This window comes from Ranitomeya variabilis, chromosome 1 (genome assembly GCF_051348905.1).
Source record: "Ranitomeya variabilis isolate aRanVar5 chromosome 1, aRanVar5.hap1, whole genome shotgun sequence".
NCBI classification, from domain to species: Eukaryota; Metazoa; Chordata; class Amphibia; order Anura; family Dendrobatidae; genus Ranitomeya; species Ranitomeya variabilis.
In genome coordinates, this window is record NC_135232.1 from 926717394 (window position 1) to 926732144 (window position 14751).

The 14751-nt window shown below is 42.4% G+C and overlaps 1 protein-coding gene across 1 annotated transcript in view; it reads right to left on the reverse strand.

Annotated features, from left to right (window-relative positions):
* Window positions 1–14751, reverse strand: part of SCLT1 (sodium channel and clathrin linker 1) — a 227512-nt gene that overhangs the window by 106536 nt on the left and 106225 nt on the right. The window contains exon 15 of the mRNA XM_077279151.1: window positions 4497–4568. Coding sequence (XP_077135266.1) covers window positions 4497–4568 — 72 coding nt within the window. The remainder of the gene's footprint in view (window positions 1–4496; window positions 4569–14751) is intronic.

Below are 14751 nucleotides of genomic sequence, written 5' to 3' on the forward strand. Positions count from 1 at the left end.
CGGCATTTAACTAGTTAATAGCGGCGGGTGAATCACGATTTCACCCGCCGCTATTGCGGGCACATGTCAGCTGTAAAAAACAGCTGACATGTCCCGGCTTTGATGCGGGCTCACTGCGGAGCCCTGCATCAAAGCAGGGGAGCTGACCTCGGACGTACTATCCCGTCCGATGTCAGTAAGGGGTTAATATATGTTTAGGAGCAGCCTTCACTGACAGTAGTAGGTATACTTTGATAGTATATATTTATATGCACCCGCAATGTCAGTTTTTGTTAACTAGGTCTTTGGTTTTATGTATAATAAATAGTGATGAGAGAGTATACTCGTTGCTCGGGTTTTCTTGAGCACGCTCGGGTGGTCTCCGAGTATTTGTAACTGCTCGGAGATTTAGTTTTTGTTGACGCAGCTGCATGATTTATGGCTGCTAGCCAGCCTGAGTACATGTGGGAGTTGCCTGGTTGCTATGGAATCCCCACATGTATTCAAGCTATCAGCTGTAAATCATGCAGCTGAGGCAACGAAAACTAAATCTCTGAGCAGTTACAAATATTCGGAGATTACCCGAGCAACGAGTACACTCGCTCATCATGAATAATAAACAGAAATTATTTTACGTGATCCTTTTTGCATACTTTTCTTTATTTTCAAAAGGTTTGAAATGTGACACAGCTAAACTCAGCTGCACATTCTGATCATGCAGAAGGTTAGACAAGGAAATCAGAGCTGTATCATTAGGCCACATGCACACGTTGAGTATTTGGTGAGTTTTTTAATTCAGCATTTGAAAGCCAAAACCAGGAGTGGGCAAAAAATGCAAAAGTGGTGACGTGTTTCTATTAAACTTTTCCACTCTAAAACTCATCAAACACTGAATGTTTGCACACTGAGAAACCTAAGATATGTTGGGAGTCTGTTATTTCTCCTGTTGTGCTGCTGCCCGATAATGATTGGGCAACTCATACAAAAAAACTGACAACACACGCTAAGGCTACTTTCACATTTGCGGTTAAGTCCGCAGCGTATTGTCCGCAAACCGCAAACGCATGCAAAAAGCATGCAAACGTCTGATAACGCAGCGTTTTTTATCCGCATCAGCTTACACATGGTGGTAAAAAAAAACGCAGCATTTGCATGCGTTTTTACATATGTTTACGCTTTTTATGCGCATGCGTTTGATATTTCCAGGAGGGTGTGTCTTTAATGAGCATATCTAAATCAGTTCCTGGACATGCGCAGTCCAAAGTACGCAAGCGCATCAAACGTATGCATACGCAAAGACATGTGTACGCATGCGTTCCCATAAACTGTAATGCGTTTTTTTGCCGCATTCCTAGCGCATTCCTGCGCTAACAATCGCATACGTTTCTAGGCGGCAAATTGACGCCTCTAAAATTACTACATGTAGCGTTTACCGCGCCAAACCGCAGACGACGAAACGACGCATGCGTCGTCAAATGCGGCAAAACGCAACCAATCGCAGACACATGCGTCCCTAATGTTAAAGATAGGAAAACACAACGCATGCGGAAAATTGCGGCACAAACGCTGCGGACACAACCGCAAATGTGAAACCGGCCTTAGACTTAAAAGGTTAAATCACTGTATCCAAAATTAAATACTTTCACTGCTAATATCTCTGTAACGAAAGAAAAAAAGTTTTTTTCCGCCCTACAACCACTGTGACATTCTTGAAAACACAAAAAAGCACAGTAAAACCAAAACCACTCTGTTGCAAAAAAATCACAGTGGACAGCAAGTGCTAGTAAAAAGATGGAAAAAACAGGGTATTTGGTTGATACGTTTTTTGCAAAAAATGTATATTAAGCCGCTGTACCAATCGCCAAGGTATACCCATATCACAGCAGTCCTAACTAATGAATGTAATCCCTATCTGATGTATTTAAAACCTGGTCATATGTACAATACCTGTATGAGCAGGATTCAGAAAAGGAATGTCCATGTGGACACGTTGGACAGAACGGCTCCTGTGCGCACAGCTCAAAAAAAGAGGGGTGGAGGCCTCCCCAGTCTTGTAGAAACAAGAAAACAATTATGTAGAACCAGAACACATGAGCTGCGCGCACAGTGAACAAGCCAGTAAAGACATGTTCACACCACCAAGAGACTTGAAAACACAAAAAAGCACAGTAAAACCAAAACCACTCTGTTGCAAAAAAATCATCAAGTCTCTTGGTGGTGTCCACATGGACATTCCTTTTCTGAATCCTGCTCATACAGGTATTGTACATATGACCAGGTTTTAAATACATCAGATAGGGATTACATTCATTAGTTAGGACTGCTGTGATATGGGTATACCTTGGCGATTGGTACAGCGGCTTAATATACATTTTTTGCAAAAAACGTATCAACCAAATACCCTGTTTTTTCCATCTTTTTACTAGCACTTGCTGTCCACTGATTTTTTTTGCAACAGAGTGGTTTTGGTTTTACTGTGCTTTTTTGTGTTTTCAAGTCTCTTGGTGGTGTGAACATGTCTTTACTGGCTTGTTCACTGTGCGCGCAGCTCATGTGTTCTGGTTCTACATAATTGTTTTCTTGTTTCTACAAGACTGGGGAGGCCTCCACCCCTCTTTTTTTGAGCTGTGCGCACAGGAGCCGTTCTGTCCAACGTGTCCACATGGACATTCCTTTTCTGAATCCTGCTCATACAGGTATTGTACATATGACCAGGTTTTAAATACATCAGATAGGGATTACATTCATTAGTTAGGACTGCTGTGATATGGGTATACCTTGGCGATTGGTACAGCGGCTTAATATACATTTTTTGCAAAAAACGTATCAACCAAATACCCTGTTTTTTCCATCTTTTTACTAGCACTTGCTGTCCACTGTGATTTTTTTGCAACAGAGTGGTTTTGGTTTTACTGTGCTTTTTTGTGTTTTCAAGTCTCTTGGTGGTGTGAACATGTCTTTACTGGCTTGTTCACTGTGCGCGCAGCTCATGTGTTCTGGTTCTACACTGTGACATTCTTGTTCAGTTCACCTGGGTCCTGATTCATTATAGTGATTTCACCAGATTTTTGGGTTAAATCACTTTGAAAAGTTACAAAATGCTTGTCTGCATAACTTAAAGATGTGCAAACACTTTGCAACTTTTGGCATTTTTTTTGCCAGTCCCGGGCAGATCCTCCAAAGTGTCAAGAGCATAATCCAGACAAGGTACGATGATGGCCACCTCAAAAATTCTTAAAATGTTATGCCACTTCACTGGTGTAACTTACGCCAAAAATGTACTCCAATCACTGACTGGAATAACATTTCTAGAGAAGTGCAGAACGGAGTACGCCAGAAGTGGCTTGCGCCTTTTAATAAAATAAGATCATCTTACTCCTGCACTAAGGCTGGTTTCACACTCACTTTTGGCAGGGCTGCGGATGGCAGCCTTCTTTCTCCGCTAAGCCCCGCCCACTGCTGCACCTCTTCCGTCAGCTCCGCCCACGTCTGCATGCGTCCTGCGTACCCCATCTTTAACATTGAGCACGCAGGCCATGCGGATGTATGCAGATGCCTCTGCATGCATCGTTTTGACGCTGCCCTGAACTGCGTCGAACGCAACATGCTGCATTTTGATGCGGTCGGCGCAGTGTCAAAACTATGCATGTGGAGGCATCTGCATACATCCGCATGGCCTGCGTACTCAATGTTAAAGATGGGGTATGCAGGACGCATGCAGACGTGGGCGGAGCTGAAGGAAGAGGTGCAACAGTGGGCGAGGCTTAACGGAGGACGAAGGCTGCCCCGTCCGCAGCCCTGCCGAACGCTAGTGTGAAACTAGCCTATGCCTAGCATGCTCAATTCTAGTCTTAATTAATGTAACGCCTGGAAAGAAACAGTGGGCAACGATAGCTCTGCAATATATATATATATATAGATAGATAGATATACACACACACTTACAAGTATATACTGTACGTACACACAATACACACTTTTTTTCATTTCAGACAACCTTTATAAAGGGAACCTGTAAGCGGATTCCTGCTGCCCGACCACATCTATATTTATACAGTTTGTCAACTACCTTTTCATTGATGACCTATCCTATGACCTATCCGGGTGGCGTATCTCAAGGATAGTGGATAACCTCTTTAACTACGATTATTTAGTGGGGTTAAGAAGGCTAATCTAAGAGGTAAGTCCCTACAGGCGTTTCTCTGGCCGTCCAGGTAGATTGACAGGTCTCTCCACACACACATAGGGAGTACCTTTCAGTCTAGCTGAGCGAAGGGGGACCTGCCAATTGGACTAGTCACCTTGTCCCTGGACTCATTTTTTATTATGTACTTTTCTGAGTTGTCACACTGCTCCAGAGTAAAGCATAGAAGTTTATAATACTGGAGCCGGTCTGGGATTCATGCTGCTCATGGATCTGGCATCATGAATCAGCTGACAAGTTGCATTTAACAGTTCAGCGAATACATTTAATAAATGGAGAAACCAAGGTTCACATGTAGAACACCGGTACATACCCTTTGTAGCACGGAGATGTCGCTAGTCAACTGCGAAATCTTCACATTACACAACTTTTTGGCACTCTCTACCTGAAATAGAAATTTGTATAAATTGGAGACCCACAAGCATCAAACATGTATAAGCAACAAAAAATGAATATATTAAAGGGAAGCTGTCATCAGGATTTTATAGCCCAACTAATGGCATGTATGTAGAGGCGGTGTAATGATGAAAACATTCTTACTGTTTTGAGAACTCTATCAATGTATGGTAATGATCCGCAAGTGCAGCAAATTTGGACAATGCACTTGCAGTTCTCGGGTCTCTCTCCATATTCCTTGCTTGCCATCTCTGAAATACTTTCCTTACAGAGATCTCATACCAGCACTGTCAATACCTGAGGCAGCACATGTGCAAAGCAATACATGGGTTTTGTGACATCATGAGGACCAGACTGTGCATGCACTGATGCCATTGGGGAGCGATCTCGGTAGCCAAAGAATGTCACTGAAACAATCAGAGAAAAAGGCAGGAGAGCTGCAAGGACAATGTCCACATTTGCTGCACTTGTGGCTCATTAGCATACAATTCCAAAGATGGATTTCTCTAATAAGAAAAAGCAGATTTCTACAAGCAAGGTAAGGATTACATGATCACTAAAGCTGTCATTAGTTTGGAGTACAAAATCCTGATGACAAATTCCCTTTAATAAAACCACAAAGAAAAATGATTAATACAATGAATTTTTAAATGGCAAATGATAACATGTAAATCAAAACTTCAAGAACAGTGGGTAGTAGGTGTGGTGGCATGTAGGCAATCCTCCATCTCGGCGGAGATGATAGGTTCTTACTCAGATGAGAACCGAAGACAAATTTGGGGGCAACAGTGGATATCTCCACCCATCTTCATCTGGGCACCCTGTGGGGCTGCCGTAATATTACGTTTCTTCTTGTGAAGCTCCCCATGCAGACTTATGCAGATATATGGAAGCTTGCAAATTAGCTCTCCATGAAGATTAAGCAAGTTGGCACATTACTGCCATCTATTCAAGGTGGCTACCTTATTAATGAGCCTAGCCGATGAGGAGTCCAGATATTGAGTATATAGAATATACTGACCATTGCACCGGTAGTAGCAAGACGTTGGGCCCAGTAGGCTTCATTGTACCTTACAGCAGTTATATAGTATATACTGACCGCTGTACAGATAGTAACAAGACGTTGGGCCAGTAGGCTTCATTGTACCTTACAGCAGTTATATAGTATATACTGACCGCTGTACAGATAGTAACAAGACGTTGGGCCAGTAGGCTTCATTGTACCTTACAGCAGTTATATAGTATATACTGACCGCTGTACCGATAGTAACAAGACGTTGGGCCCAGAAGGCTTCATTGTACCTTACAGCAGTTATATAGTATATACTGACCGCTGTACAGATAGTAACAAGACGTTGGGCCCAGAAGGCTTCATTGTACCTTACAGCAGTTATATAGTATATACTGACCGCTGTACAGATAGTAACAAGACGTTGGGCCCAGTAGGCTTCATTGTACCTTACAGCAGTTATATAGTATATACTGACCGCTGTACAGATAGTAACAAGACGTTGGGCCCAGAAGGCTTCATTGTACCTTACAGCAGTTATATAGTATATACTGACCGCTGTACAGATAGTAACAAGACGTTGGGCCCAGTAGGCTTCATTGTACCTTACAGCAGTTATATAGTATACACTGACCGCTGTACCGATAGTAACAAGACGTTGGGCCCAGAAGGCTTCATTGTACCTTACAGCAGTTATATAGTATACACTGACCGCTGTACCGATAGTAACAAGACGTTGGGCCCAGAAGGCTTCATTGTACCTTACAGCAGTTATATAGTATATACTGACTGCTGTACCGATAGTAACAAGACGTTGGGCCCAGTAGGCTTCATTGTACCTTACAGCAGTTATATAGTATACACTGACCGCTGTACCGATAGTAACAAGACGTTGGGCCCAGAAGGCTTCATTGTACCTTACAGCAGTTATATAGTATATACTGACCGCTGTACCGATAGTAACAAGACGTTGGGCCCAGAAGGCTTCATTGTACCTTACAGCAGTTATATAGTATATACTGACCGCTGTACCGATAGTAACAAGACGTTGGGCCCAGAAGGCTTCATTGTACCTTACAGCAGTTATATAGTATATACTGACTGCTGTACCGATAGTAACAAGACGTTGGGCCCAGTAGGCTTCATTGTACCTTACAGCAGTTATATAGTATACACTGACCGCTGTACCGATAGTAACAAGACGTTGGGCCCAGAAGGCTTCATTGTACCTTACAGCAGTTATATAGTATACACTGACCGCTGTACCGATAGTAACAAGACGTTGGGCCCAGTAGGCTTCATTGTACCTTACAGCAGTTGGCTCTGCAATTAAATCATTTATATGCATATTTCCTCTAAGAAGCGGCTTACATATCTCTAAAGTCCATTTTGTTGTTTAACAGAAGCATTTTATTAAATTGTAGTGTACGGAAATATTTTCTTTTTTAACATTTAAGCCAAGATAAAAGGATTAAAAAGGATTATAATATTAATACAAACAAGCAGCAGAGGAAGGCACTATGTAAATGTTAAAGAAAAGGGACTAGAATGAAAACTTTCCATACTCTTTGGCTATTGGACTTCTATACCAGCTACAGATTGTGTGGTCAGGCGTCTAGCCCATACAGAATGTCAAGCATTGAAACAATTAGCAGATCTACTATATTTATATGATGCAGGGTGGCATTAGTTTGATCTTTAGCAGTCGCATCTATACATTGGGTGGTGATCTGAAATTGCCAAAATATTACATCAGTTTCTTGCCATCAGTCACAATCGGTTGAATTTAAATCGGAGCATGCTCAGTTAGAAAAAAAAAGAAAAGGAATCCGTCGCCGGATTCCGTCACTTGACGGATCCGGCGCCATAGGCTTCCATTCTAGCAAACGACGGACGGCGATTGATCCGTCACTGGCCGTTTTTTCGACGTACACAAAAAAACGCTGGACAAACAGTTTTCGCCAGATCCAGCGAACGACGGATGAAACGTGTGGCCATCCATCGCTAATACAAGTCTATGAGAAAAAAAACAGATCCGGCAGCATCAGTCGCCAGATCCGTTTTTTTTTTTTTTTTTAATTCGACGGATTGCGACTGATGGCAAAAAACTAGTGTGTGAAAGAGGCCTAAGACACATTTTGTTACATTAAAGTGATATCTGCGGTGTATGGGTGTATGCTACATCCAAAATACATTACAGTGACTACATACAGTGCCTACAAGTAGTATTCAACCCCCTGCAGATTTAGCAGGTTTACACATTTGGAATTAACTTGGCATTGTGACATTTGGACTGTAGATCAGCCTGGAAGTGTGAAATGCACTGCAGCAAAAAAGAATGTTATTTCTCTGTTTATTTTTTTTTTTTAAATTGGGAAAAGTCTTTTCAGAGGGTCATTTATTATTCAACCCCTCAACCCACCAGAATTCTGTTTGGTTCCCCTAAAGTATTAAGAGGTAGTTCAGGCACAAAGAACAATGAGCTTCACATGTTTGGATTAATTATCTCTTTTTCCAGCCTTTTCTGACTATTTAAGACCCTCCCCAAACTTGTGAACAGCACTCCTACATGGTCAACATGGGAAAGACAAAGGAGCATTCCAAGGCCATCAGAGACAAGATCGTGGAGGGTCACAAGGCTGGCAAGGGGTACAAAACCCTTTCCAAGGAGTTGGGCCTACCTGTCTCCACTGTTGGGAGCATCATCCGGAAGTGGAAGGCTTATGGAACTACTGTTAGCCTTCCATGGCCTGGACAGCCTTTGAAAGTTTCCTCCCGTGCCGAGGCCAGGCTTGTCCGAAGAGTCAAAGCTAACCCAAGGACAACAAGGAAGGAGCTCCGGGAAGATCTCATGGCAGTGGGGACATTGGTTTCAGTCAATACCATAAGTAACGTACTCCACCGCAATGGTCTCCGTTCCAGACGAGCCCGTAAGGTACCTTTACTTTCAAAGCGTCATGTCAAGGCTCGTCTACAGTTTGCTCATGATCACTTGGAGGACTCTGAGACTGACTGGTTCAAGGTTCTCTGGTCTGATGAGACCAAGATCGACATCTTTGGTGCCAACCACACAAGTGACGTTTGGAGACTGGATGGCACTGCATACGACCCCAAGAATACCATCCCTACAGTCAAGCATGGTGGTGGCAGCATCATGCTGTGGGGCTGTTTCTCAGCCAAGGGGTCTGGCCATCTGGTCCGCATCCATGGGAAGATGGATAGCACGGCCTACCTGGAGATTTTGGCCAAGAACCTCCGCTCCTCCATCAAGGATCTTAAGATGGGTCGTCATTTCATCTTCCAACAAGACAACGACCCAAAGCACACAGCCAAGAAAACCAAGGCCTGGTTCAAGAGGCAACAAATCAAGGTGTTGCAGTGGCCTAGTCAGTCTCCTGACCGTAACCCAATTGAAAACTTGTGGAAGGAGCTCAAGATTAAAGTCCACATGAGACACCCAAAGAACCTAGATAACTTGGAGAAGATCTGCATGGAGGAGTGGGCCAAGATAACTCCAGAGACCTGTGCCGGCCTGATCAGGTCTTAGAAAAGACGATTATTAGCTGTAATTGCAAACAAAGGTTATTCCACAAAATATTAAACCTAGGGGTTGAATAATAATTGACCCACACTTTTATGTTTAAAATTTATAAAAATTTAACTGAGCAACAAAACTTTTTGGTTTGTAAGATTTATGCATCTGTTAATAAATCCTGCTCTTGTTTGAAGTTTGAAGGCTCTAACTTATTTGCATCTTATTAAACCTGCTAAATCTGCAGGGGGTTGAATACTACTTGTAGGCACTGTAAATCACCTTGTGTAATTAAAGGGAATCTGTCACCATTTTTTTGCCACAGAATACAAAGATAGAGACCCCGATTCCAGCGATTTGTCACTTACTGGGTTGATTGCTGTGGTTTTGATAAAAATCACTGTTTTAGCATCAGGGGATTATCACTAGAGGTCTAGTAAACCTGCTGCAATCCTCCATATTCATAAGCTCTAGAGTGGTTTGCAAAAGTATTCATCACCTTGGCTTTTTAACTATTTTGTTACATTACAACCTGTGTTTTGTAATCCAATTTGTGTGTGATGCATCAGCACTAAATGGTCTAAGTTGGTCTAGTGAGAAAAATTTAATTTATGGGATCAAATAACTAAAAATTGGCATATGCATATGTATTCACCCTTTTTGCGATGAAGCCCCTAAATTACCTTCATAAATCACATGGTTAGTGAATGGAAGTCCACCTGTGTGTAATCTCCGTGTCACATGGTCGGTTAGTATATACACCTCTTCTAAAAGGCCACAGAAGCTGCAACACCATTAACCAAGAGGCACCACTAACCAAACAACACCATGAAGACCAAAGAGATCTCCAAACAAGTCATGGACAAAAGTTGCTGAGAAGCACAAGTCAGGGTTGGGTTATAAAAAAAATAAATAAAAATATCCCAATCTCTGATGATCCCCTGGAGAACGAAAAAATCCATCATCATCAATTGGAAAGAACACAGTACCACAACAAACCTGCCAAGAGCCAGGGTAAGGAGGGCATTAATCAGAGAGGCAGCACAGAGACCAAAGGTAACCCTGAAGGAGCTGCAGAGGTCCCTAGCAGAGAATAGAGTATCTGTCCGTACAACCACAATAAGCCATACACTCCATAGAGGTGGTTTTTATGGAAGAGTGGGCAGAAAAAAGCCTTTACTCACACACAAAAATTGTAAGGCTCATTTTGAGTTTGCCAAAAAACATGTGAGAGACTCCCCAAATGTATGGAGGAAGTTACTGTGGTCAGAGGAGACCAAAATTTAACTTTTTGGCCACTAAGGTAAACACTATGTTGGGTACCAAGCTAACATCAGCCCATCACCCTAAGAACACTATCCTCACAGATAAACATGGTGGTGGCAACATCATGCTGTGGGGATGCTTTTCAGCAGCAGGGACAAGGGAAAATGGTCCATGTCAAGGGGAAATGGATGTTCTAGAACAAAACCTGTTTCAGGCTGTCGATGATCTGAGGCTGGGATGGAGGTTCACCTTCCAGCAAGAGACTGACCTAAAGCATCTAAGGGAAAATGTGGGGGTAAATACTTTTGCAAGACACTGTTTATAACCCTGCTCCCCACTACTAATTGGCAGCTTTCTGCCTATACACAGTGTACACAGAAAGCTGCCAATCAGTGGTGTGAACCGGGTTATGCAGAGCTCAGCATTCAGAGAACTGGTAGATCCACAGAAGATAAAACTGTGATTTTACCAAAACTACAGGAAATATTCCAGTAAGTGATACATCGTTGGAATCAGTGTCTCGTCACAATGCTCTCAGATGGGGTAGCAAAAACCTGGTGACAGATTCTCTTTAAGGGTATGAACACAAGCAAATTTTTGAGTCCGTAAAACCACAAAGTTTTCTAGTGGAACCCTGGAAGTCCTGCAAGCTACCTTTACGATTTGCTATTTTTGACAGATCATATTGAACAGTGTGAATAAAGATTACTGATCAAACATCATTGATCATCATTTATTGTGCTACTGTAAAACTTAAAGCGGGTATACTTGTATATTATGCACCAAGCAAGAGAACACCGGAATCGAAAGCAGCTCCAGGACAAGAGGTGCTATATGTTGAATCGACAATATCTTTAGGAATGCAGTAGTTAGAGGTGAAAAGGTGGCACTTTGTGTACAAAAATAACTTCTTTATTGAAAGGTAAAGTTTACAGCATGGATATGGGGAGCGAGTCACCGTAGGGACGAAGATCATTTTGCGGCGGCTGTTTGACAATTGATCTTCGTCCCTACGGTGACCCGCTCCGTCCTTACCCATGCTGTAATCACCACTCAATAAAGAAGTTGTTTTTGGACACAAAGTGCCACCTTTTCACCTCTTCCTACTGCATTCCTAAATACTTGTATTTTATAGTAAATTGTAGCCTAGAATGCCATTCTGGTAAGCACATGGCAGGGCGAAAATTATACTCATTGGATGGTGCGATTACCGCTACACGAAATCATCCTGATGAAAAATGAAGGGGTCGTACCACAGGATAGATAAAACTTGCAGATCACTGGGACCTCGATCAATTGCTAGAAAAGGAGGGAAGAGTCCTATTTTGAATGAAGTGGAGGTGGAACAAGCACATTGCTTTTTCAAAGTCTTTGGGACTGCTGGAGATGGCTGATCAGTGTACTTGTCGCCATCAGTCCCATAGACTATCAACTCTCCATTTCAACATAAGACTCTTGACACATGTTCTTAAGATCAGAGACGGCCCCAGACCTTGCACCACAGTGACCAGTGAGTTATTACCTATTCTGTTAATGAATGATAATTTGTAATCTAAGAGTTGTAGAGGATATGAAGAACATGGCTGCTGTCCTCCAGAAACAGTACCACAACAGTCCAAAGATTGTGCATGGAAGCTGAGCTCTAATTCCCAAGGCAACCTGTGGACAGAAGTGGTGCTGTCTGTGGAAGGCAACCTGTACTTCAACATCAGATCGTCATAGCACAACAACCACCAAACGTTCCTTGAGGGTTTCAAAAGTTGTTCCACGTAAATTGCTTTCGGTTTGATGTACATTTCACGCAACTGCTAATATCTTAACGGTTTTGTCTTCAAAATACATAACTGCATGAAAAAAAGAAAAAGAAAAGAGAACTCTGCTTTCAGGATCAGCATTTCCTTTTACCCCAGATCAGATAGTAGAACTGTTCTACTTCTGTGTCCTATGATATAAATAAAAAAAAGAATTTTTAATTTTTGCACTTCTAAAACAATCTATAAATAATGAATGAATCACAACGTGGCCGTAACTAGCTTTACAAGTGCTGATTGTGTACATTTTCCAATTGTGGGCATCTGCACTTTGGCGTCTCAGGGAAGCACTACAGGAAAATGGACTCCTCGTAAAAATATTTGTCCTGCACAAAACAGAAAATGAACTTTTCTCATCTTCGCCAGTGCGGCGTGCGGTACTTTGTAGCTTTAATATTTAATGAGATGGCTGCAGACATCAGAATCTGCACACTGGCAAAGTTCCCCTCTCCAAGGAATTTGGGTAAATCTTTGCTTCATTATGATTATAAGGTACAATGGTTACAATAATGCAGCTGACCCTCTGAAAGCCGAGCTCATAGGTTACTCCGAGACCGATGGAAGAAGTATCGGGCTATTTCAGCACTGTATTTTATTATTTAATGAGAGTGTGTCAGCAGATTTCACCTCCAAAACTTTTAGCAGCACCAAAAAGGTGCGGGGAAAAGAAGCTTTAACATCTCCATATTTTCCAATAATAAATCAAACGTACCTGATAAAACAATCTCAGTCACACGCTATATGCTAATGAAGAGTTAAAGGGAATCGGTCAGCACAATCCATCCTTTATGTGGTCATGTCGCTCTCTGAAGGATAATGTCATCTACACCCTTACTGTTACCAGCTGTTTGTCTTACTGAAAAATTGCTGTTATAATCGATGTGCACACAAGATGTCACAGGGTTACCGCAACAGAGAGGAGCCAGAAGACCGCAGCATCTGCGTTCTCCTACTCCTGCGCTGAATAGAAGCACTTCACCTTCTTATGAAACAATGTAAATTTCTTTAGGCAGTGTAGAGGTTAATCTGCTCAGTTGATTGCTCTTGGAGCTAAGGCTCTCAGCTGGGCACTGTTAGCCACTCCCACCTCCTATATACACTGGGCCATGACTGACACACATTGTCAGAGCTAGCTTATGCTGCATGTCTTGCAGGATAGCTGTTGGTGGTTATTTGACCCCGGCATCTTCACTTTCAGAAGTTACCCAGGGAACAGGACAAGCTTGGGCACCCCCTAGCAAAAGGGACAGAGAATGAGCAACTGGTCCCAGGTCACCCAACAACGTGACACAAGGCGTCTTTGCTCTGGGAATGTTAAAGCACCCAAACCTCTGCTGTCCCGGCTCTATTTTTCCTGCCCAGCTCAGAGGTAGAGATTTGTGAGGTGCTGGGACACTCTCAGAGCACTTAAGATTAATTTGCATATCAACTAACACATTATTTTCAGTCAGGGAGTAACAGATTGCATCAGTAAAAGCGCGGATGACTATTTTTCAAAGAAGAACAAGACCATATAAACAATGTAAGAGGGTGGCTTGCACTTACAAATTATCGTTAAGTTTCTGATGGACATTCATTCTACAGTAAAGTGTCCTCAATCATTGGTGGCACCCCTCCAAAACCTGTCCCCTCCGTTATTGATTTACATCTCTTAACAAAATTATCATTGCTGCTGATAATTCAGGACACTTGAATGAAGAATGAATGCTGAGTCAATGCAAACAGGAGTTATCAGGGCATTCATAGTGAGCTCCTATCCTTAGGATAGGTTGTCATATAGAAGATTAGTGGGGGTCTGGTATAACCACCAATCAGCTGTTAAAAAGTCATACGGTGGTCAGAATTAAACATTATACAACACAGGAGTACCTCAACGCCATACACTGTGCAATGTCCGTTCTTGGGTATTGCAACTCAGCAGAGCTGTGGTGTTTCAACTCCTTGCACTGTATACAGTTGTGGCCAAATGTTTTGAGACTGACAGCTCATTCTTGTCTAATCAGTGCTTGGAGTTTATCCTATTTCCGATTGTCCACTTGATGTTTGAGGATTGATCACAGGTTCTCCAGTTGCACTTGGAGAATGTTTAGATCCCATTTTAGGATTCATGGCAGTGTTCTTAGGCAAAATTGTGAGTGAGCCTCCTCCATGGATGAAAACCAACCCCATGAATGAATAGTCTTGGGATATTTTACTGTTGGCATGACACAGGACTCATGGAGGCGTTCACCTTTTCTTCTTTGCAGAATCCTCCGTCCAAGTGTCCCAAATAGTCTGAAGGGGGCTTCATCAGAGAAAATAATTTTACCCCATTCCTTTGCAGTTAAATACCTGTACTTCCTACAAAGTTATTTTCTCTGATAAAGCTCCCTTCAGACTATTTGGGACATCGAGACGAAAGATTGTTCGGAGAAGAAAAGATGACCGCAACCATGCGTCATGTGTCATGCCAAGAGTAAAGCATCCAGAGACCATTCATGTGTAAGTTGCTTTTCATCCAAGGCAGAGGGCTCACTCACAATTTTGCAAATTTCTGCCATGAACAAAGCACGGT